This window comes from Emydura macquarii, unplaced genomic scaffold (genome assembly GCF_026122565.2).
Source record: "Emydura macquarii macquarii isolate MOO-44397 ecotype Brisbane River unplaced genomic scaffold, CSIRO-AGI_Emac_v2 contig_302, whole genome shotgun sequence".
In the NCBI taxonomy this organism is placed as follows: Eukaryota; Metazoa; Chordata; order Testudines; family Chelidae; genus Emydura; species Emydura macquarii.
This window is the reverse complement of record NW_027130439.1, coordinates 1,273,342-1,298,899: the sequence shown is the minus strand read 5'-3', so window position 1 is coordinate 1,298,899 and position 25,558 is coordinate 1,273,342. Positions and strand designations below refer to the sequence as shown.

The following is a 25,558-nucleotide window of genomic DNA, read 5'->3' as shown; positions in this document are numbered from 1 at the left end:
AAACCTTTAAATTCTTTGCAAAATGCAACTTCTTCACACAGCTCTAGTTAGGGCAGAAAGGTTTTGGAAAAATTGTAGCTTATCTCCTTTGAGTACAAGCGCTAGATGACCTCTTGCTTTTTTCATAATTTAATCTTTCTGCTGATTATGATGAAATATCACAATCAGGACCCTTAGGAGGTCTAGATGGAGAAAATAGCACCCTATGTATGCGCTCTCTCCCCTTTCACATGCCCCAGAGAGCTCTGATTTATCAACTCTGTAACTGAAACGTTTACATGCCAAATTGGATTTTCTGCTTCAGAATTTTTAGGCAATCCATTAATTCTAATGTTGTTTCTCCTTGGTCTATTTTCTATCTCATCTAATTCATGCTACATCTTTCTCTCTCTTTGCTCTAACAGTGCCATACAGCTCTTTCTCAATCTCACTTGTTTTCTCCTAGGCCAGAAATTTCTAGCACAGTGACTCTCTCTTCAGAACTCAGAGTTATGGCAGCCATTTAATCCAGCCACTTGCTGATCCCCTACCTGGATTTGCTGTTTCAACCATTTTATAGTGTGTGAGACTTTCATTTCATATTTACATTGACAGTTTTAAACCTGGAAGAAAAAAATTCCAAACCTGCCCCCAACCCTAATTTGATAGGATATTTAAATCAATTTTTGATTTAGAGAACTTCTGCAGACTCCCTAGCCTCTACATCCCTCCCCTTTTCTCTGTAGCATCTTGCATTATGCAAAAATACACTGTAAAACAGAAACAAAGATATTAATAAAGGGACTACACACAGCATGAATACACAATAATGTGGTATTACTTCACCATAAAAAAAGATTGTATTGAATCTATTACGAGATGGTACCTATGTACTTATATGGCCCTTGTTACCGTAGTACTTGAGCAGTTCTTTAAAACATTGTTTAAAAAATGAGACTAGTCATAACATTTAAGCTCAAATCTACAAATAAATGTGTAGGTTTACTATTCCAAACAGCAAATGTACCCTGTAAAAAATGGGATTTAGTTGTAAACCATTTTTTTTTAAAAACAGGAAAATGTTATTTGACCACTTTTTTTTTTTTTTTTTAAACAAGAAATTGCAAAATGCAAGTTTTCATTTCTTATGTTTTCTCCTTTCAGTTAGGTTTCAAAACTGAACTATTTTGCTTTTTTACTTTTGTAATCTTTACCCACCCCTTCCTACCCTTGTTTACTCCCCCACATTTTGCTACTGGAAAAAACCAAGCGTAAAAGGCGTTCAAGATTAAACCTCAGAAAGTAGGAAAAACTATTCCTCCCTGTCTTTTGTACTTTTCCCCTTAGGGCAATGTTGAACAAAAGTATGGGTTGTTGGTTTTTTTGTTTTGTTTTTTTAAGTGTGAGAAGGTAGAGCGCATACCCCTTTTTAAAAAAACCTCAAAAGTGGGGGGGCAGGGGGAAATACCACTTGTATTTATTTTTCCCATTGAAACAAATAAAGTGAGGAAGTGTCCCCATCCCACTTTCACACATTTAAAAAAAAAATCTCTACCACATCAGTGTTTCTAGTGGGGAAAAATAGGGGAAAGTGAAGAGGGAGAAAGAGGAGGAAAAAATCTCAGAATTAAGAACCCAAAATTTTAAGCAAAAATTTTTTAATTTTATTTCAACATTTCTCGAAAAACATGAATGAAAAATATTTGATCAAAATCTTTTATGGGAAAAAAATCTATTTTGGCCGACTCTTGTATTAATGAGGATAAGCTCTAAGTTTTATTCTAGGATGTTAATTTATGTTGGAGGGACACAAAATAGGGATCTAATTTTTGTTTATTTCTGTTGATTAGTCCATCACCAGTGAATGAAAGACTTTATGGTCCTGTAAACATTTGTACTGGAATAAAAATGATGATGTCATAACGAGAATGACATAGAACAGATGAAGTATTGCTCTGCAAATTGTTTCAGGTTAAGGGTGGGGAAGAATATTTTTTCCCCATTACTAATGTAGTCAAATTAATAAGTCTGTCATTCAGTGCCAAAAAATTGCAGCAGTTCACTTTCTAAGAAATGGTCACAGGTAACAGAACAAAAAGTATAATAAGAACCTATCATTTTGCAGGTGGCAGTTGTTTCCTCCAGTCATCAAGTAAAAATCTTGGGAATTAACACTGACTACTGGGTGTATTTTTTGAAAATGTAACAAATGCAAAAGAATGGCCTTTGTATTGGTTTTTCCATTCAATTCACATGTAAACACTTATTAGTAAAAATAATCATTTCATTGTATCCTAACACAGAAATAAGCTTTTCATGGTAATGCATTTTTGAGAAGTGTTAAACATTACTCATTGGGTAAACTTACTTTGCTGCCTCTCCTTCCAACAGTTATTTCGAATGTTAGACACGTAGTCCTCTTCTACACTCTTTTCCACCTTCTGTAATGACACTCCTTTGTATTCATTTCTGAAATCCTTGTTGACATAATAAATTACACCCAAGTTTTCGGTCTTCATTTTAATGGTCTGTCCTGTAGCTCTGTAAGAGACATGTGCTTGTTAGTCTCTTTATATGCATAATTTGTATGTTTCAAATGTTGCCATTAGTGAAAAGGACCAATAAGTTTTCACTGAGTACACTATTTCAAGATGCAGAAAAGTCAGTTGTAATGAGAAGTAGTGTGAGTGTCATGTTTAACAGAAGAAAATGTTTACATTGATATGAAAACAAAGCTTCGGCCTTTTACATCTCTCCATCTCCAAAAGTCCTTTTAGTAAGCCATCTTTGTTTTAAAACCTTACAAATAAATAAGATGTATGTAACAACAAGCAACACTGGAACCTGGCAAAACAAAAAATTAGGTTACCACCCTGCAGCCATCAAAAACAGTAGCATTTCACTCTAAAATGTTTTACTGCAGCCCTTGACAAATCCACCTGCATGCTGGTATGCTGCGGATTAAAAACTCATGGTTCTTGCACGCTCTGGTGGAGTGGTGTTGTTAGTATCAACAGGAGCTTAGTCTCAGAGGGGAAGCGCATCTCTCTCCTGTGGAGCTCATGAACGCTGAAGGAGAAGGAGCCTTCCTCCTATGAAGTTCAGCAAGTGAGAACCCTTCAAGCAGTGATGGCAAGGAGGATTAAATCTATTCACTACCTCCTGGATGATTTGTCAAGGAAGTTATTTCTTTCAAGGAAAAAAATGGAGTTTTAGATATCCCTCCATATTAAACAGATAGGAGTTTCAATACTTGTATGGGTATTTTATCCAGACAGGCAGGGATTAAATATTGTAATGAAGTCTACTATGGGGGAAATGGAAGAATAGAGAATTTCTCCAGCTTTTATCATAATTCAGACCTTAGCAACACACATCAGGAAGCTGTTTTAGTCAGCTTCCTGACTTGGCGCAAGAAGACGATGACTCAGCAAAGCAGATGTTAAAAGACATGCAAAGAAAGAAAAAGAGCATCTTTTAAATGAGGGTGTGCGTTTTTTTTTTAACAAATTCAATCAGCATTACTTACGATCTTGGGTATAAAGCATAAGGAGGATTAGAAACCATCAACTGACTCAACAAAGAGACAAGGATCAGTACAATAATAGGCATCAGCTGGATGAACATAGAGAAGCCTCCCTATGGAACAAAACAGATAAGATTTGGACATTTAATAGAACAGGATCAAGATAGTAAGCAAATTTGACAGGGTTTAATTCCAACTGGGATTTGCTTTTTAAGGTTCAACACTATACCAATAATCTAAAAGTTGCCAGAACAACTGCTTTGTAGACATAAATTGCATTGGTTTACTAACAGCAGTGCAATACACGTTCCATCATACAACACTGAAGAGATGCATTTAAGACTCCAGAGATGTAATTCAAAGCCCACTGAAGTCAACGAGTCTTTTCACTGACTTAATGGACCTAGACCAGTTTATGTAGATGTCAAAGAAGCTAAATGTAGGTACACAGCAGGTCACACTTAGGGATTGTCTGTAGTTATTCCAGAAAAGCTACTCCTAAGTAACTCTATGTGTGAATGCTCCTATTCCAAAATGAGCACTTTGTTCCAGTTTAACTTAATCGACTTTTAAAGTTGATTAAAGTAAACAGGAATAAGGCACTCTCACTCCAGAACAAGAGCTTCCACATATGAAGTTATTCTCAGGAATAGCTATTGTGCTTTAAATTCACTCCCTATGTTAATATCAAGGTGGAAAAATTTAAAATAAAATCAGATCTTTAAAATTAAATTGGATTTTTTTTGCTTTTGTTATTTAAATTATAACTTGCTTTTTGAAAATAACCTGTTTAAAAATGAAATCTCAATGTGTTACGGCTTAAACTTATTATAATTTAGTTGTAAATGTGAAACATTTTGATAAGAGAAGTTTATATATGCAAAACTTTTAACACGGTTTTAATAAAAATAAACGTTATAGCTATTTTGTGGTGTTTAATCAAATTCCAGTTACCATCCTAATACAGCTTGACACAAATCATGAGCAAAAAAATAATTATATAGCATGAACAATATCACCATTTTTAACATATTTAAATGTAAAATTAATAATCTGAAAATGTTAAGCTATATAATTATTTAAATAAATGTATATAGTTATAATGTACCTTGCTAGGCAGCAAAAAGATGTACCAGTACCACATCTAGAATAAAGGCTCTAGTTGTAAATCATCATATTTTAATGGTTATATCAAGCACTGAGAATGCAACTTTCTTTAGATGTACAGATGGAAAAGTTTATTAAAACTGATTATTTAAAATCGAGGGTTTCCACTTGGTGATTTTAATGGTGATCCATTATGCTTGATTCAAATTAATTTTCAAGTGCCGACAAACCCTTACTGACCAGAACTAACTTCAATCATTTAGGATATTAGTGACACACAGTTTGGGATCTTTTGTTTTGTTTACTGCACCTTTGCAAATCTTCATGTCTGTTTATTAAAGGAGCTAAGCTGTTCTACACTAGGTCTGTAAACTATTTCACTTGCAAATTCAGGTCTTCCTACAGAGCACATGACTCCCCTGCAATCATGCCAGGTACATAACTACAATCTTCTTTTCCTGGAAACAGACGCAAGTCAAAATCCACTCAAACATACATCACCCCTCTCCTCTTCTCTCTCATGTCCACTATGACGGTGTTGATTAGGATGACTGTAACCAGCTCGACCATTAGAAAATGAATGTACACTACCTAAGAAAAGAAACACCAAGTCAAGAAAACACGTTATGAACACACAAAATAAGAGAGAAACTACAACACCTTGATGACTATAGACTGAAGAATTAATACTTCTTTTACTTTCAAAGTTGCATTAAATAAACAGCCTTATTTTTGAAAACCTACGTTTATCAATTTATGATTTCATATGCTCTCAAGGTCACCATAGCAAATCAGAAAAGCAAATGAACAACTTTAGTATTTAGCAACACACAGAGGAAAATAAATTGCTTACAGTAGATTAGGAAAATAATAATTTGGATTAAATATTCTAAAATCATCATATGAATTCTATAGTGCAGCTCTGATAAATACCCATGAAATATTAATGGGTAAATACCTGATGGAAACGCTCCCCCGAAGAACATATTGAATAAATCCTCTGGAGTAATATCAGCCTCACAACCTCTGTGGAAATTAAATCTACCATTGCCAGGGAGATTGCATGCTTGCTCTTCACTGCCTGTAAGGTCATATTGCTTTCGTTTTTCTGGATTGCTCAGCACAGCATATGCATTTCCAATCTCTGAAATAGGAAACAGAGAGAGCTCTCACAAATGAATAGTAAAGAACTGTTCTGTAATTACAGTTGTAATTTCAAAGTCAAGAACTTGCCTAAGCCTAGCGTCAGTCAGAGGTGATACTGTACATTACAAAATCAACTGCAGTAGAATAGGGTATTTAGAAACATCTTAAGTTTCCTATCCCTTCCAATATTCTTAAAATAAAAAAACAGACTCTCGGACAACTTAGTAAAATATATTCCAAGATATTTGAAAAGTGATTTTATCTTCATCTGGGTTTCGTATTGAGAAAATAATCTTACATTCTTATTTCGACCATGTGATCTGCTAGTCTGAAGCCCCACTAAGGAGGTATTCTTAAAAAAACAAACCCAAGAAACCTCTTCACTAATAAATTATAAATACTTGTTGTCTGGCAGTACGCCAGAAACTGATCAAATAATACTTCTTAAATGTTAAATACAATACACAGTCCTTTTAAAGCAGTTTGGACACCAACATTCCCCTGCTTCCATTTTCAACCCATACACTGAAGCAATGTGCATTCACTTAAGAACCAGAATATGAGTAATTTAGTTTAAATTGTCTAACCTGAATAAAGAGTTAATATATTTTTAAAATCACAAATAGTAAAATTTGATTTTGAAAATGTCAAAGCTAATTATTTAAATTATTATTAGTCACAAGGTGAAAAAATTTAAACTATTTTTTTAATTACAGTGACTCTTTAAATAAATTATATATTATGTAGAATAAAGTTTAACAATAAAAAACATGTACAACAATTATTAGCAATTAACTTGATTGCTATGAGTAATCTATTTCCCATCTTAACCCCTTAATGTGTCATAATTAGTACTTTTGGCCAGGTCTACATAGGAAGTCCTGCTCAGGGCTTAAACTACAAATAAGAGCCTTGATATTATTTTGATTTGTTCCATCACCAAACAAAACAAAAATGTAAAAATACCATAGTTAGATTGTACTTGAGAAAAACAATTATTTCTGAAAAGTTTACATTTTCCTTCAAGTATATATGAAATATTAATGGATGCTTTTTCGCCAAAAGTTTTCCCATCAGCAATTTAGCCGTATCTAGGAGCAATCTTGGCAGTCCTAGCTGCCTGAATATTAAATCAAGTGAGGGATTGGTCAAAAGGCAGTTGCAATTTGGTCCCTTTGAACAAATCTGTTTTTGTCTGAAAAGAGTTATACACACAAAACTCTAAGAAAAAGATAATGTAGCATATCGTGACTGAGTGAAAACTGTACTTTAATGCAAACTGTTGGATTTTTTAAAACCCTTCAATATCAAAGGCACAGTCAAATTTATAGTTCATACAACTGCACTGGATTAAATCAAGCATGAACTCGCCTGATGTAATTTTTCACAGTTAGTCTAGATGCTTGGAATGGCAAATATCAATGTTTACACTGGAAAACAAATTACTTGTCTTCATAAGATAAATTAATTATATCAATTAATATGTTACATTATAAAAATTTCATTGCCAATCTAGATATACTGTACTAAGTAATGCAAATCCATGTCTCATTTTGTGTTCTTTTAGCCAGGATGCTACAAGAAAAATATCAAGAAAACACAGTTTTGTAACAGCTATCACCAATAAGTACAGTTCTTCAGTTATGAAGCTCTTCTTGTTACATATGCCCCAGGGACCAAAATCAATGGTAAATATGTAAACATTATGTTGGCATAGTATGCATAATCATGTAAAATGTGTCTTCCTAGTAAATTAACCTAACCATAGTGAAGAGTGAGCTGAGGATGCTGATAAAATGGCATAAAATTGATAATTTCACAAGCTAAGCATCTGTCATTCTTTTCTCCTGTATCTCAAATAAAATCTATACTGAAGCCAAAATCAGAGGTCCATTTTGCCTCATTTTCCTTCCAAAATATATTGAGATGTCACTTAATTTACACATAAGACCAATCATTTTTTGCAAAAAAATAATTATTTAAAGGCTCTTTTTGAGCTGTACAACAAACTGTTGCTTGGTCCATTCTATACAGATAGGATTAATCAGTACTAAACCTCTGTGTTTTAAAACAGCTAGTTCTGTACAGTAGATGGGCGCCTTATGTTCTAAAAGGCTTCATCCATATAAAAAGTTTAATTATAAAAACTTACTTTTAAAAGCATCTGTTGCTCCAGGTGCATGGTTTTTGTCTGGATGAAATTTCAAAGCAAGCTTTCGATAAGCCTTCTTCAAGTCTTCTTCACCTGCATCTTTTGATACTCCAAGTACTTCATAATAATTTTTACTTTTCTTTATACTGCAAAAAAAAAAAAAGTTTTCAAATAAAGATCTATATATAAGTTGAATATAACAGCAACACAGAGAAGTCACTGCAGATATCAAAATTAGCAATTTATACAACTAAAGATTCCAGAAATTAATTTATAAATATTGCACCTTCTCACAAAGATTATTTTACTTTGTACACTTTATTTTGTGCACTCAGAGATTGTACTTTTTACTCATTTTCATGCTATGGAGCTAGTATAGTTGTAAAAGAGGGATATGGATTCTATTCTGGCTTGCACAACTTCCACAGAGTTGTTAACTCCAAGTTAGAGAATCTTTTTTGGTAATGCTGCCATGAATCAGAAATAACCTAACTGGTTATTGGCAGAGTAGGTAGTCAGAAAAATCTGTTTTTAGCTGTAACTACATGAAAGATTGTCATAGACAGGAATACATCTGGATTCTGGAAACCTATTTTACTTCTATAACCTGCTTGTATAAATCCAAAGAAATAATAAATTAAAAAAAATTAGCACTAATCCTATATTCTGATGACCTAAAATGCTTAACATAGCATTAATGCTACACAAAGCCTTAACAACTTTGATACTAAAACTCTGTTTCATCCTGAAAGGAATGGTAATATCAGGACAATCATTTAATACCTTGATGCATTTTAAAACACCCAGAAGTGAAGTGGGGAAACAGAAGCCACAGGGGACAGACAGCAGCCTAATTCCATGGGAACAGGAAGGTTTGATCAAAAGTAGGACATTAATTTTAAATCCACACTGACTTAAGGGGTAGTGAGTTCAGCCACATAAATAAAGTATATTGGAACTACAAGATTCTCCTGCATAATTAAACTAAACAGGTTTTGCCAGTGTTGCAGTACATTGACATTTGGTGAAATCTAGAAGAAAATATTTGATGCAAACAAAAAATAGAAAAGTTAATGCACAGAAATTAAATATTAAAGCACCAAGCAGGGGGCCTCCTGACTACTAGGCAGCAAGATGGTTAACAGTACCATTACAGACTAAAGGTTTGCCTGAGGATTTTTGTACCACAATATATGTATGGAATAATTTAAGCACCTTCACACTGGTCTGTGACAGTATCCACATTAGGAGCTTGTCTTGCTTTAAATATGCCAGTTTCTAAACTGATACCACTACAGTGGTTCAAAAACCAGCCCTAACACTTACCAAAGTGGAAAGAGTAAAAGGTTAAGCAGGCCGTTGGCCGGCTCATGAAATGAAGCAATTTTATACAGGAATGCGAATTCTACAATTAAAGGGATGCTAGCATGAGAAGTCAGACCAGACTATGTTATGTGGTACAGTTGAGATCACAGATTGATCAAGTGATGTCTTATTGGAGGGATCACTTTACCTGTGTTTAAGTAGCAGAGACAATGCTTATGCATAATGACCACAAGAGCATTTGGATCAAGTGTGGAGCTGCCTGCATGAATTCCCTATGCTTCTATTTTGATTTAAGGAATCTGCCTTAATTCATTGTTCCTTTAAAGTCTTCAGTGTCTGGATTACTTTTATTATTAACACAACTTGAAAAACATGTACGGGTATATTATCAAGTAATAAATGACCACTAATTGACACGGTTTGTTTAGTTAGTATTAAAAAAGTTATTAAAAACTTAAATGCTGTAATGCCACTCACCTAATATCACTCATCCCAAAAAATCTTTACAGCCTACCAAAATTCCTCATAGAATTAAGACAAAAACACAGGTTACATTGTTGAAAAACATAATTGATTTAGCTTCAATTCACAACAGTTCTCTATGAATGAGGTCCATAAACTTTGGGGCATGCCCCCCTAGAGGGACACAGAGGAACGTTTGGGGGTGTGTGGCAGGGCCTGGGCCAGCCCCCATAGGGGGTAGGGAGGAGCACCACCGAGCCCTGCTCTGCTCCCAGCTCTGCTCTGGCCCCAACCCCTGTCACAACCCTGCTGCCAGCCTTGGCCCCTGGCTCTGACCATGATCAAGCCACGGTTCCGCTTCTAGCCCTGGCTCCGGCCCTAGCCTTGGTAACGCTCCAGCTGCAACTCTTGCCCCAGCCCTAACCGTGGCCCCACTCCTGGCCCCGGTGGGGGGAGGGGGAGGGAAGAGAGTGGGGAGAGTAATGATGTAAAAAAAGTAAACATAATTGCTGAAAATTTCACATTTCTGACAACCTAATTAAATAAATTCTCCAATTTCTTTGCTTCTTTTTCTGTTCTAATCCAGGATGAATTCTCACTCTTCAGTTAGTTTTTTGACCTAAGCATGACAATAGTTTGGGACATTTTCAGTTTAAACCCTTTCACCTATGTTCTTGCTCATCCTCTACACTAAGATTGCAACAATGATCTCTCTCTTTTCACAGAGTTTGCAGAGCAGATGAAGAAAGACTGGAGTGGACTTCAATCTGGCCACGTGACTTGCAGTTTTTGCTGGATGGTTTTGGATCTATGGAAATGTTTTCCGGCAATTTTTTGGCTTACTTTCTAACCTCAAGTAAACTGCATTTACAGTAAATATTAATCCTGTTTGGTAAAATTCTTGTTGCTATTATCTCATGACTCACAGACTAGGATAGTTCCAGTTCAGATTAAGGACTCTTTTTCCAAGCCTTCCTCTTGGTACCCATAAAAGAACAGAAGACGCGGCAAGGGATGCAATACTTCAACTAATTCTTCACAAGAATACGTCTCAACCTTAGCAACATTTTTAATCATAGCAGGAATTTTTTTAGGTATGGAACAACCTATTTGTGCTAAGGCTTTTTATATTATTTTAAACAAATGTAAGACATGGAACACCTTATTCATTTTAAATTATAGAAAAAAGATGTAAAATGTAACATTTCTGTGTTTCTTAGACTCCTCTTCTGGAGCTGCCAGAGACAGTTACATGCCCACACTTGATAGCACTGAAAGAAATAGGAAGGATTAACATGTTTCACAAATAATTTCTCATTAAAGGGATTTTAAAACACATATAAAAACAGAATAACTGTCCTCTGTGGATCACTGGTAGCGCACAGAACCATTCCAGATGTTCTGCTGTGGTGCTTCTAGTGGAATGACAAAGCATGTCTTCACCTGTGATACTGGCAAACCAGCTAACCTGTGTATTGACCCATAACAATTCAACAGGAGGCATTACAATTCTATCAGGACAATTCACTTGTATGTGAATATCAAAGAGATGCACTAGATCAACAATCACTAACCTATTCATTTGTAGTAATTGAAATCAAGGGTAAATGCCTAATGCATTTGTCTGTACCTGTATCCTGCTAGAAGTTTACCAGTGTAACCAAATTAGCTTTTAAATGCTAAATCCGTTTCGTGTCTTAATTGCCTTACATTATGTATGTGACTATGTTCAGTTAACATTACCATCAAAGATGTAAGACACTGCATTGCCTTCAATTTGTTTATCCCTGTTATAATGAATGACCGGCTGTTGCTTTATAGCGTAACTAGATTACCTGTGTATGCATAATTGAATGTTAACTTCAAAGTGGTGGGTCAGTGTATGCTCAACAAAGAAGAATCCTCAGTCACATGCTGTGCTCCAAACACTTGACAGCCTGCTTCAGGTATAAAAGTGAAACCTCGGGCCTGATCCTGCATCTCTAGACTGCTGAACTTTAAATAAGGGACTTTAAGCTGGGGGACTGAGATCTTCCAAGTAGTTACTTAGAATACCCTGAAAAATTCATGGAAAGACTAACAGACTCTACATCAAAACTGCATTTGAATGATAGCTTTTGGGGATGATTTCAAAGAGACTTTTGCAAGCCAGCAGACTCATCCATCACTGCTACAAATCTAATATAAAGATCATGCAAGCATTTGTAATGTATGTAATCTTTTAACCATTCAATATCTCTTTTTTCTTTTATTAATAAATCTTTAGTCAGTTTACTAAGGATTGGCTGGCAGTGTCATATTTGGGTAAGACGTGATATACATAGTGGCCTGGGGGTAAGTGTGTCTGATTGTTTGGGATTAGTAGAACCTCACATATGGTGAATTAGGCTTTCAGTAACCTTTCACTATATTATAACTGTTTGCCTAGTTGGGAGCCAAGGGCTGGAATACTTAAAGGGGAGTGTGTTTGGCTTCTTGTTAACCAGTGTGGTGCTTCAGAAGTTCTTTTGATACTGGTTTGGTGACTCTAATTATAGAATAAATCACCAGTTTTGGGGGATTGTCTGCCATGTTTCTTGAAGTCTGCCCACATTCTCAGTGTGGCCCATCCCAGACACCCAATCACACACCTTCAAGAAATTCTTGTTCCTAATAGCTGTAAGCCTGTCCAGGACCCTTTTATAGATTTTGTGAGATTGGGAGCATAGTGAAATTGGGCGCGGGGGGGGGGGGGGAATCAAGCTTCTCCCATTGCTGCTTGGCTGCTTCATGTCTGTTTTTGTTGTGTTTGTTTACTGTAATTTCAGCTATGATTAAGAAGCAAAGAGTAAAGTAGTGGTTTTGAGATGGAGATAGCATTAAAACAAAAAGGAGCTGTTTCAATCTGTCCCGCATTTGGCTCTTATACTACCCTCATTATTTATGTAAATTTTGAACAAGATGATCACCTTTAGCAAGAAAAATATACACATTTAAAAATCATTATTTTCAAATACATTTCAGTTCACAAGAGAAGTGCTTCCCAGCGTATGAATTTTCAAACTTTTGCACTGAACGAGTAGTTTTCTTTTAAACTTTTCTTACTGTTCATAGCATATCACATGGTACTTATGCAATCAACAGAGAGGTATTGCATCTTACACTTCTCCCCATTGAGCAACTTGTTTGCACAATCATGCAATGCTCTATAGAAGTGCTATGGTAGCTTGTTGGTGAGCTGTGTCCCTTGTGTATATGGAAGAAATTAAAAAAAATCAGCACTGAGGTGCTTGTTTATATTTGTATCTACCAACAATACCAGAGCAACACTGATGAAAACCAATGCAGTAAACCCATTTGTTGAGTTGTTCTCTGCCAGACTTGTCTCCACTGTGTGTCTTAAGTCTACTGTTATAACAAGCAAATTTAGGACAGTCTGATAACAGGAATTCTAATGCAGAATGTTCCATTATCGTGATCTCAAAGGTAAGGTCCCTCTATTCTAGGGGCATGTCAGTGCTGATGAAAACAAACAAAACCCTGTATGAAAAAATAAAAATCCATTGTAGCTGGATCTTTAAATATCTTCTTTCAGTATCCATTAGATTATCAATATGTATCCAGATGCTGCAGGAGGGAAGCTGGGGCAATGGAAAAGAAGATGGGTCATACTTCAAATAAGTATTTTAAACATCCAAAACAGTTTTAATTGTATAGTCAGATTCATGCAAAAACTCATTCAGCAAAACTGAAAACAGATTGCAATTTTGGGATTTATCTCACACAAAATGGAAAAAGTATGGAAAACACATTTGACTAAGGAATTCGTTCATTACTTACATGTACAACTAATTTATTAATAGTTACAAAAACATCAAAAATACATAAAATACTTCAGCATATTAATCCTGTCTGTACTCATATAGTATTTCCCTATCCTTTACTCAGATCTACCACATTTGAGTAACTGTTTGAGACTGTTAGTCTGGTAGCAAGAGTATTTTTTAATAAATCTATCGATTTGGGAGCAGTACTGTATGACTGGAAAATAACTAACATCATACTTATACTTAAGAAAGAGGACAAAAGTGATGCAGGCAATTTTACAGACCTGTTATCTAACCTCACTAGTAATTAAAACTTTGGAACAAATTATGAAGGAAAGAATAATTAAATTCATGGAGGTAAACAGAAAGATGTAATGCAACACACGTTCGCCAAAGATAGATCGTGCCAGACTAACCTGATTTCCTTCTTTGAGAAAATAACTGATATTTTTATATAAGGAAAAGCAGGAGATCTAATATACTTGGATTTCAGTAAGGCATTTGACATGGAACTATGTGGGAAATTACTAGTTAAATGAGAGAAAATGGGGATTAGTACTACAATTGTAAGGTTGATAAGGAGCTGGCTAATGGACAGAAGGCAACGGGAGTTGTGCTGAAAAGTAGCTATCAGACTGGAAGGAGGTTACTAGTTGAGTTCCTTAAGAATTGGTCTTAGGACTACACTTATTGAATATTTTTATTAATGAATTTGCCACAAAAAGTAGGAATGTGCTAATGAAATTTGCTGATGACACAAAGTTGGGGTGCACTGTCAGTACGGAGGAGGATCCTCATATTATAGAGGAATATCTGGATGACCTTGTAGAGTAACAGAAAAGGGATGAAATTCAATAGTACATGATGTAAAAGCATGCACTTAGGGTCTAATAAGAATTTCTGCTACAAGCTGCAGACTCAGCAGTTGGAAGGAAGCAACAGAAAAGAGAGATGTGGGTGTGTTGGTTGATCACAGGCTGATAAGCCACCAATGTGATGTGGCTGCAAAACAGGCAAATGCGATTCTAGGATGTATCAGGCAAAACGTTTCCAGTAGAGAGAAATATTAATGCCATTGAACTGTTAAGAGTTCATTTGGAATATTGTGTACAAATCTCATTATCCATGTTCAAGACAGACAAATTTAATTTGGAAAAGATGCAGAGAAGCACTACTAGGAAGATCAGGAGAATAGAGGGCCTACCTTATGAGAAGAGACTGTAAGAGCTTGGTTTGCTTAACCTATCAAAAAGGCTAAGAGAGGATATGAATGATTGCTCTCTATAAATACATCCATTTAAGCTAAAAGGGCAATGCTGGCACAAGAACAAATAAACTGGCCATGAACAAATGTAGACTAGAAATTAGAAGGTTTCTGACCATCAGGGGAATGAGTTTCTGGAACAGCCTCCCATTAGGAGTTGTGGGCACTAACAAGTTAATTAATTTTAAGGGAGAGCTGGACACATTTATGAGTGGGATTGTATGACGCAGTTGCTTGTGATGGTAGGAGGCAGGACTTGGCAGTATCTGGGGTCCCTTCTGGTTTATATCTTATGTTCCTAAAGGTCACGCTTCAAGGCATCAGCCAATTACCTGCAGGGGTCAGGAAGAGATTCTTCCCCTCCCGCCCCATGTATTCTCAGGTTTTTTTGGTCTCCTTCCTCTGAAGCATCAGAGTTGGCCACAGAACAAATGGATATAAACTAGTCATCAGGAAGTTTAGACTTGAGATTAGATGAAAATTTCTAACCATCAGGAGATTGAAGTTCTGGAACAGCCTTCCAATGGGAGCTGTGGGGACAAGAAACCTAGCTGGCTTCAAGACTCTGAGCTTGATAAGTTCATGAAGGGTATGGTATGATGGGACAGCCTAATTTGGCAATTGACTGATCTTTGACTCCTAGCGGTAAATATGCTCAATGGCCTGTTAGATAGGGTGGGTTCTGAGTTACTACAGAGAATTCTTTCTGGGTGTCTGGCTGGTGAGTCTTGCCCACATGCTCAGGGTTTAGCTGATCGCCATATTTGGGGTCGGGAAGGAATTTTCCCCCAGGGCAGATTGGCACAGGCCCTGGGGGGTTTTCGCCTTCCTCTGCAGCATTGGGCATGGCTCACTTACTGGTGGATTCTCTGTATCTTGAACTCTTTAAATCATTATTTGAGGACTTCAATAACTCAGTCTTAGGTTACGGGTCTATTACAGGAGTGGGTGTGTGAAGTTCTGTGGCCTGCATTTTGCAAGAGGCCAGACTAGATCATCGTAATGATTCCTTCTGACCTTTTGAGTCATAGTCTATGAGATGGAGATGGGATGCATCAGTGGTCTGAGGTGGCACATAGCTGGCTGGTTCTTGCTCACCTACTCAAGGTCTAACTGATCACCATATATGGGGTTGAGAAGGGATTTCCAACCCAGGTCAAATTGGCAATGCCGCTGGGGGTTTTTCACCTTCTTTTGCAGCATGGACTATGGGTCACTTCCTAGGATTACAAGGGTATATCTTGCTTAATCAATGCACCTCGGTCCCTCCTATTTTCTGACTGTGGCACTAATTACCTTCTGTGGATTGTAATTTTGGTTGCTGGATTTAGTGTGCAGGTGCAGTGGTGTTGGTGGCCCCTGATACACAAGAGGTTGGACTATATAGTCTGGTGGTCCCTTCTGGCCTTAAACTATATGAGGCCTGGAAACCATTCAGTTGTGGTGTGGCAACTGCGTTTAGGGGAGAAGAGCTGGATACCATTAAGAATACTGCTATATCATATTGCAGCGTTCCATCTGTCATGTCCCTAGCAAACAAACGCAATCTCGCTATACCTGAAATATGAACTTCATTCCCCAATTGTAATTGAATTTGTTCAGAGATGACATGAAGTTACAGTTTTAATTTAGTTTTAGTATATCATGTGTTTAATCCTGTCCCCATTAGGGAAAAATTGAAGCTTTCCCCCCTAAACTATATGTTTTATATATTGTGAGTCAACATTATTATTAATTTACTATGCGGCGACACCTAGAAACTCCAATCAGGGATTGGGATTCCCCTGTGCTTGGCACTTGTACAGACACTAAACAACAAGATAACTTCTGTCCCAAAGAGCTTACAATCTACGTTATCGTGGGTCGGTAGGACTACTGTCATTAATGGTGAGACTAGTTTACTGTTTAACAGCCGAATTTTACCAAGTGCTCTATATTCCACATTTATTCAGATTGCCTTGAAAAATCCAGTGTAGGGTTAGTAGTCCAAATCTGACATTGCTTGAGCAAGAAGTTCTTGAGCAATAGACTCTGTAAGATAGCAGGACTGGGGGCAGCCAGAGAGTGATACAGGGAGAGATGTAACCCCTAGAATGATCCGCCCATTCCCTGCTGACTAAGCAAGGATTACAACCAGGGCAATTGGGAGCACCTGAAGCCAATTAAGACCCAGTCAGGTACCTTATAAAAACCCCTGCTCCACGCAGGCCGGAGAGCAATCTGGAGGCAGAGTGCAAAGGAGAATCCTGAGAAAGGTACTGGGACCAGGTCGGGGAAAACTGGTGCAAGCAGAGTGGAGACACTCTCCAGCCACTGAGGCCTGAGAGAAGAAGCCCTGCCCAGGCAGAGAGAGGGCAGGGAACAAGGAGCTGAAGAGGCAGAGGGGGAAATAGCCCAGGGGAAAGAGTTGCAGACTTGGACAGTGTCAGCAGTGCATAACTGCCATTCATAGGGCCCCTGGGCTGGGACCTGGTGTAGAGGGCGGGCCCGGGTCCCTTCCCTCCCTTCCCATGGGACATTACTGGAGCGACCCCACTTGGAGATGGGATAACTGGTGGCACCCTGACCCACTACAAAAGGAAAAAGCACGAGACCCACTGGAGTAGAGCCAGCAGTGTGCTACAACTCCTAAAAAAACAAACAAACAAACAAACAAAAAAAACCGATGTGGCAATAACAACTTTTTCTGCACACAAATGGGGCTCAAACTATTACTTTGATCCTCGCCAAACTCTCGGGATTGGCAGTGCAGCACACACTGCCCCTTCAGGGAAACAATATTTAAAAAGTTATTCAGGGTAAAATCTGGATCTACAATGTGACTTGAGTGAAGCTGACAAACCAAAGAAAGTCATTTGCATATGTACAGCAGGACTGGAGCTCTGATGCATGCCCAAGTACTTGCACAGCGCCTGATGTCAGAATTACTAATGCGTGTCTCACAGTGACTTGCTGTGTCCATTGCATACTGGCAGCATCCAGTATTGAGAGTTCAAATCTTGCCCTTGTCAGTTTTCTCAGTATATGTTGCTCACAGCCTGCATTCTATAAGGGCTGCTTCTGGAAGTTTTACCCTGAAAGCAAAGCTTTCAATTTAAAAGCTGAAATTTTGAAGTGCTCTAAAATCCACACACACACTCACCTTTTACTTTATAAATATTGTCAAGGAAAATGATATTAAATAGAGAGATGATGAAAGACTCTAGTAAGCAGCAGCACGAAGGCAATATAATTATGATGCATGCTCCTCGCTAGTTTCCTGAACAATGGGACTGAGACGAAAAAGCAACTTTTATTAACATCAGTATGACCAAAGGGGTTACTGAGCTTAAGGAAACAAATCCGTAACAGGGAGCCCTAATCTAAACATTGGTATATGGTTGATATTGACTAACGTGCAGGATATTGTCATCAATCAAAAAAGTAACTTACGTTTAACATGAAAAAGAAACAGAAAACAATGGTTTTATTTTCTAAGATAATTTATACAATCTACACAAACCAACAGGGACACAACTATTGATTTCATCTCTCTAAGTGCTGTAGTTCCTTGGGGAAAAAAGGTCCAAAGGAAATGCAAGACACTAGAAAAATTTTAGTCACATGCCCCTTTTAAAAAAATACTTATAGCAGATCTCAATTTTTCCCCAGCAAATTGCTATAAAAGTGGGGGGAAAAAAATCAAGCATTGCTCAAGCTACAATAAACATTTTTAAATGATATTGTAACCCAAAAAACAGAATTTTCTGTAGACCTTTTTCATTTTGACAGAATGGAAATCAAGGTGCAACGTTAACTGTGGTGGCACTACTGCTGCGCTACAATAGGCCCAGGGATAGAATTAGTGGTCCAAGCTGAGCTCACATAGTCAAGCGGTTCCTCAGACTATCTTGAAGGTATGCTACAACAGTGGCTGGGGACAGAATTTGTGGTGCTTTCAATACATGGTTACTGCCAACATACTGAGCTTTTCATTTTCAAAATGCTCTAAAATACACATGGGTAGTGAAATTAGCTTGACTTGGTATTCCACAACAGGGGCGGGGGTATACTTCTTGGAGCAAAATTGGGAGTCAATTACTCAAGAGGTTCCTCAGACACAGCACCTTCAAATAAGGAGCTTATTTTAATATTCGAATTAGTCCAAAACCCATATGCATAGTGCAACTGTCTTGAAAATTTGAATATTAGCTGTGAATGTATTAATACTTTTCCTCATAGTTCTAACCCCTGGACTTTTAGCCTCACTTTGAAGAAATATATTTTAGATATCTTATAAATATCTAAAATAGAAACACTGACTTGTAGATTTTTACATCAGGACTTCCACAATCACTGTCACTATGACAGCTCATCAATAACTATCTTGGATTTGTTAAAAGGTAGGGATATTTGCAAAGTAGATTGGTACAATACTCTCACAAGGTATGAATGTATATCACAATTTTGTATTAAAAAAAAAGTATTCATTCAGTAACAGCATCTCTGCTCTAAAACTGAGCTAGAGCTGAGAGATGCTTATTTAGATTCTTCACCTGGAAGCTTAAGTGAATAAAACTATGATAACAAGAGGTGATATGTTTATGTAAGTCGATACCTGAGTACTCCTTCCACTTGATCTTTGGTGTAGCCTTTCCCACTTTCACCTGCAGCAGATACATTGCTGTCCTTTGTACTACTGGGCTTACTTTGATCAGTGCCATTTGCTGGCTTTTGGCAGTAAGGAGCACTCCCAGCAGCACTTCCATTCTTCATAATTGCTTCCAACAAAACTGTAAAGAGACAGTATAACCATAATTTCATAATACGCATTGCAGATGGAAGAGACCTATTAGGGCAGGGGCTCTGAAACGTATTCATTACATGAACCACATTTTAAGAGTGTGTCTGATGGATCCTCTCCTCCCCCATTCAAAATCACCTGGTCCACATCCTTTCCTAGTCACAAACACAAAATTACTGAAGCAATTATAGCAGGCAATTGCTTACAAGGGAAAGCATTTAGAAATTGGTAAGTGGCCATCTCATGTCCCCAATGTCCCCTCCTTCTTCTCTTCTAATGTAGCAACACTTAGTAGTGGAGTCAGCTAGGCTGGATACTGAATTTCCAACTGATTTTTACAAGCATTCATCCTCCTTTTGCAATGAAAGCCCTAGATGTCTGAATAAGTACATGGATATAGAAAGGAGGAGTCAGCTCTCCACGGACCATCAGCAGTCCACAGACCAGAGTCTGAGAAATACTGAAATAGGTTATTTAGTTCATCCCCTAGGACCAGTGCAGGATTGGCCAAACAACAAATATGGAGGTACTTATACAGAAATCTTGGGCTTAATTCTTGGCCCTTTCTCCTGGTCCAAGAGCTTGAAGTGCTATACAAAGCAAAGTGCTGAGACTCAAGGAGCAGGAGTGCTTCATGTCACAACAGCAGATTAGGGAACGGTTCTTGGAGAATACAAAGTGAGTCCCAGTATCAGTCAATCGTCTTTATCTAGAAGAACAGCAGTCTTAAGAAAAGCAGTATGAAGAGAAGGGTACACACTGGAAGGTGAGGACATGTGAAAGTAGTACATATCCCCAGAGCTCTGAAAGGAATACAAAAGAGATCCAATAAAGAGGAGGCAATTCACTGAAACAGATGTCATCAGACATTGACATTTTTACATTCCATTCACAAAGATAGCATATGGAGGGCTTGAAAAATAATAAATCCATTCACTTATTTGCTAGAAATGAATAGGAAGCTTTTCCTGGCTAGTGTGGGTTTTAAGTGATCAATTTCTACAGAAGAATACAGATGTTTTTCTTTATAAAAATATTAAGTTTCTAACACTTATGGGGCTGAGATATCCTGCCAAATGTGAACTGAACACAAACCAATGAACTGTTGTCTTCCTGAGTCTCCAAACAGCTCCTGTGTTTCTACTGTTGATTAGGAAGGATAAGTAGAAGAATGAAATTAACAAGATTGATCAATTTCTCTTCTTAGAGACACAAGGTGGGTGAGATAATTATCTTTTATTGGACCAATTTCTGTTGGGGGAGAGATGAGCTGAAGAGCTTTGTGTAAGCTTGGAAGCTTCTCTCTCTCTCTCCAACAGAAGTTGGTCCAATAAAAGATATTATCTCACCCACCTTGTTTCTCTTATATTCTGGGACCAACATGGCTGTAACAATACTGTATACAATTTCTCTGCTGCAACTCAGAACCCTCTGGGCAGCAGTGAAATTTAACAATCATGTCACCTATTATGACCAGTAGCTGGCTCTATGCCACCAGAGGATCACTGTACTTTGGACTTTAGAAATGCTTCATACTGGCAGGGTGGCATAAAGTAGTCACAAAGCAAGACAGAATCTGGGCCTATGTCCTCTGTAGAAGCCAAGATGCCTGACTGTTATCTGTGGATACTGTTTGTACATTTTAGTGGAGGAAACAAACCTTTACTGATCTCCATCTAACTTCTGGATTAATTTACTTTCCCAACAATGACACCTCTTCTACTGGGAAATTTAAGACTGTTTGCAGAAATGAAGATGGGAATCTGGAAGAAGCTTGCCAAGATATAGTTTAAGCATAATTTTCAACAATTAATTCCACTATATTTTTAGATGCCACAAAGGAACACACACTAATATTGAAGACTCTAATCACTACATCTAATTATAAAGAGGCATGTCCCTAAAAACAAAATGTATTAAATATAACAATAAAGAATTAATAAACTGCTGTCCTGAATGGTTGTGTTGCTGTGTGTTGTTAAGTAGTTGTGACTAATCACTTCACAAGATGTGCCTTTCAGTGGAGAATGAGAGAATCTCTGACTACAGAAGAAACCTGCTAACTCACTCTGATGACTACAAGACCCATTGCAGGTTACTTCATTTTGTAAATCAGTGAACCAATGTGATAAAAAAACCAAGTCACTTCATTTATTCTGAAAGGTGTTATTTAGATTTAATTATAGCTAAACTGGACTGTATATCAGAAGTCAGAAATATTACAACACTTACCATTAAATCAATGAAAAGTAGGGTGATACACTGGAATTTTAGTGAGAATGATCAGATTTGTAAATTAGCAGAGTGAGATAAGAGAGGTTCTCTTTTATTGATAATTTATAAATTGATAAATCCATGTGTTTGTTTTGGAATCCTTTGGGAATAAAGTGTCTATATAAATAAAATATAAATAAATTATATAAATTAAATACTATTAATGATTATAAGATGCTCAGATACTAACTAAAGTGATGAGAAACAAAATTTGAAAGTGGACCACATCTCAGTTCTTATGCCTTCTTATGCCAGGCTGGAAAGTTCTAATGCCCTCTACTTAGGGGTATCCTTGAAAGCCATTGTTAATCTTCAGCTACCAAAAATATGGTTGTTCATTTCTAACCTGAGCTGGGCCAACATCAATACAGCTTTCACGCTCCTTGCTCTGCACTAGCTCCCAATCCACTTACAAGTGAAATTCAAAGTATTGATTATTGTCCGAAGCACTGGATGACCCAGGATCTACCTTACATCTGTCTCTAAGGTTGAACCCATGACACTGGTGGTAGGGCTTTACTGGGCTCTTAAATATCCTTCTCTCTTATTTAAACTCCAATAGAGCTGAAATTTGCCAATTTTTAATATGCAATGGAAGACGCACTGTGACTTGTTCCGATTTTGATTTCACGTAGTCAGTGGTTATTTATCCCATCAATAGAGGGGGAGCAACTTTATCCTAACTTAGGGGGTTGACAGAGTCCAGAGCTATAAAGTGACTTTTCAACAGAATAAGATGGCAGACTGCATAAGGGAGATATTAAGTTTCATAAGCTATCAACAACACAATGCTTTATAAGTTCATGAAGAAAAAATTTCTACTCACTTTTTAAGCTTGTTGGAGTTTTACTTTATTAAATAACATTGTTCTCTCTAAAAGGCTGGGAATAGAGAACTAGAACTTTTCTCCTAAACCTACTGAGGGTTCTCTTCCCTCCCGCCTTTCCTCCCCCCACTTCTGATTAGTTTATTCTCATTCAGAAAGCAGAAATAATGAGCCTAACTTTTAAACTATACCAAAAAATAGCAGAGGGAAAAGAAAAGGAAAAGAACTGTTTTCTATGGGAAAATCTCTCCCTTTCTCCCATTTTCTCATCCATTCTTTCTACCACTGGTTTCAGTGGTCTAGGGTCTGCAATCTCAGTCTGGAAAGTCAGCTGGCTTCAACATTCGCCTATGCCTCCTGCACTCATTCCTACCTCAGCAAGAGTGACCAACAGGTCACATTAGGTTTTCTTCCCTCTCTGTGCATGAGAAATAAGTCAGACGCATTAAGATTTTCTGTAGAGATTTTATGGCCAGTTTCATGGTTTCCATTAAATGAAAACTGAAAATAAACCAGCTGTACTCACTTTGAATTATAATCTATTCAAGAGTTTCTTCTCTCAAGGAATCTTACTGATGTCATTCACTAACTTCAGAACTTAAGAGGGTGACTCTACCAATTATGCTGGACATAGAGGCAGACTGGTAATAGACAACGGAAACTTTAAATTGTAGCATTCCTAGTTCATATTTGGCCCAGGTTAACAAGGACTCGAAGCTGTGGCTGTTCAGTTTCTTTTGGTGGTCTTATGAATAAAACTGATTATGGACTTATTTTCCTACTGGACAGGAACTGACATTAGAAATTACTACCACATACAACACTGCACCGGCGGATTTAAGTGGCATTTCTCCCATCATTGCACAAGGACTGGTGCAGATCACAAGTGGTAGCAATGGTGGGAATGTTAGTGAAGACTGGCAGCTAGCATTGTAATAACTAAACATGCTTTGAGAAAGTCTAGATAGGAAGTTGATTAAGATGCTGGCATGTCTGCACTAGCACTCCCACCATTGCTACCACCATTGTAGCTGCATCACTGATAGTGTAATTGGGGAGAACTTGGGGGGATTAAGAAAAATGTTAAATGTGAACAAGGCCTAAGAGGCTAAGGATTTAATGGATTATATGAACTGAATTATTGTTATCCCCAGAGAGTGGATGTCTATTGGCTGGTCAGTGTGAAAAGCTGGCAGTGCTAATGTTCATTCTATTTCTTTTCTATAGATCAAGAGGTAGCAAATTTCATAATTAAGACATTTCAAAAGCTAACATTCAAAGTCTGCATACAAAGGTTCCAAAGATCAGAAGCACAGATTTTAACCATTGAGAGTTGCAAGTATTAGAACTGCAAAACATCATATTTAAGTTACTTGGATGCATAGTTACAAACATCTTACTAATTTAAACTAAAAAAGAAAAAGGTGGGGGGTGATCATTTCCTCTAAATGAAAGATCCAGTTTGCATGCCAGAAACAAGACTTTTGGTGTGCAAAGACAGCAGTGAGCGTGCTAATACTAATGACATTTTAAAACTGATTTACAGAGTGCATGTATTGATATTCGAAAAGACACAATGCTTTTGTTTCATTAACAGATAAAATTTTCTCCTCTTCAAATGGAAACCAAAGTTTCCCCCCCAACTCCCCCAAAATTTTTCTGCTCTTTGCTTTTGAATGAAAGCTTACTGCACTACATTTGCTTCAAATATGCAATAAATACAACATTTACTTTCAAATAACCTTTTGGTGAAGAAAATACAGTTTTGATTTCAATAGTTTAGTTGACACCCAATTAAACTGCCCAAATGAGCTCTGGTATTTCTGCAAGGAACTCTGGAAGTCTATGAAGCATAATGCCAGAAATAGAGTCATCGAAGATTAAGGTTGGAAGGAACCTCAGGAGGTCATCTAGTCCAACTGCCTGCTCAAAGCAGGACCAAACCCAACTAAATCATCCCAGCAAGGGCTTTGTCAAGCCGGGCCTTAAAAACCTCTAAGGATGGAGATCTACCACCTTCCTAGGTAACCCATTCCAGTGCTTCACCACCCTTTTAATGAAAAACCATAGTTAAATAAGAAAATAGATGAAAATCTTAGGGAATTACCGAGAAAGATCATTGCTCTCACTAAAATCTGTTAGGTACCAACTTTAGAGTTATGATCTTCCCACAGACACACCGTTAGACTTCAGTTGGAATCGTGCACACATTTGTGGGAAGAATATGGTCTCTGAGGTGTCAAATCCGTATTTCTGCCATTTTACGCTAATCAACATCTGCTTGTCCAGCAAAGATTTGTAATCACAGTTTCCCATTCAGTTACAATTTTGGCCACACTTCTGGTACCAATCAAAACTGCAGATTTAGAGTCAAGTCCAATTTTAAAATGATTAAGAATGATATAAATATGCTATAGTGAAGTCATTAGCTAAGACCACTTGATAAACTATCACTTTATATTTCACCCTCATAAAACCTATGAAACAGCATCACAGCAGTCAGCATATTTTACGAAGAAGTCTTGTTTACACTAGCAAAAAAAACTTTGCTGACAATTGGTGCCAGCAATGGGTGCAGCTGAACAAGCACTGAACATGCAGTCACAATTGTTTGGCACGATTTCTGAAACAGCAGTTAAAACCTTCTTCTCCATCTTTTTGTAAAGTCTGCCACAACAAACAGCAGTGACTTGGATGACATAGTGGTAAAAAACATCAAATGCCTGTCTCCATGAGCATTCTCATCATTGTTACCACAGAGGGAGCTGCACTGGTATGACAGTGAGAAATTTCCTAAAAAATAGTAGTGTAGACACACTAAAAAGCCCCAAACACTTCTCAATAGTTTTCAGATCTTCTAAGATTCTAATATGGACCTGGAACAGGAAAGAACTACACACTGTGATG

The 25,558-nt window shown here is 37.3% G+C and overlaps 1 protein-coding gene across 2 annotated transcripts in view; it reads right to left on the bottom strand.

Annotated features, from left to right (window-relative positions):
- DNAJB14 (DnaJ heat shock protein family (Hsp40) member B14) overlaps window positions 1-25,558 on the bottom strand; it is a 31,978-nt gene that overhangs the window by 3,149 nt on the left and 3,271 nt on the right. Inside the window, exons 2-7 of one of the 2 annotated variants that reach the window (XM_067553705.1) lie at window positions 19,366-19,540; window positions 7,911-8,056; window positions 5,571-5,756; window positions 5,109-5,203; window positions 3,509-3,618; window positions 2,348-2,520 (exon numbers count right to left, since the gene is read on the bottom strand). In XM_067553705.1, the coding sequence (XP_067409806.1) occupies window positions 2,348-2,520; window positions 3,509-3,618; window positions 5,109-5,203; window positions 5,571-5,756; window positions 7,911-8,056; window positions 19,366-19,540 (885 nt within the window). The remainder of the gene's footprint in view (window positions 1-2,347; window positions 2,521-3,508; window positions 3,619-5,108; window positions 5,204-5,570; window positions 5,757-7,910; window positions 8,057-19,365; window positions 19,541-25,558) is intronic. The other variant, XM_067553716.1, reaches the window with a different exon arrangement.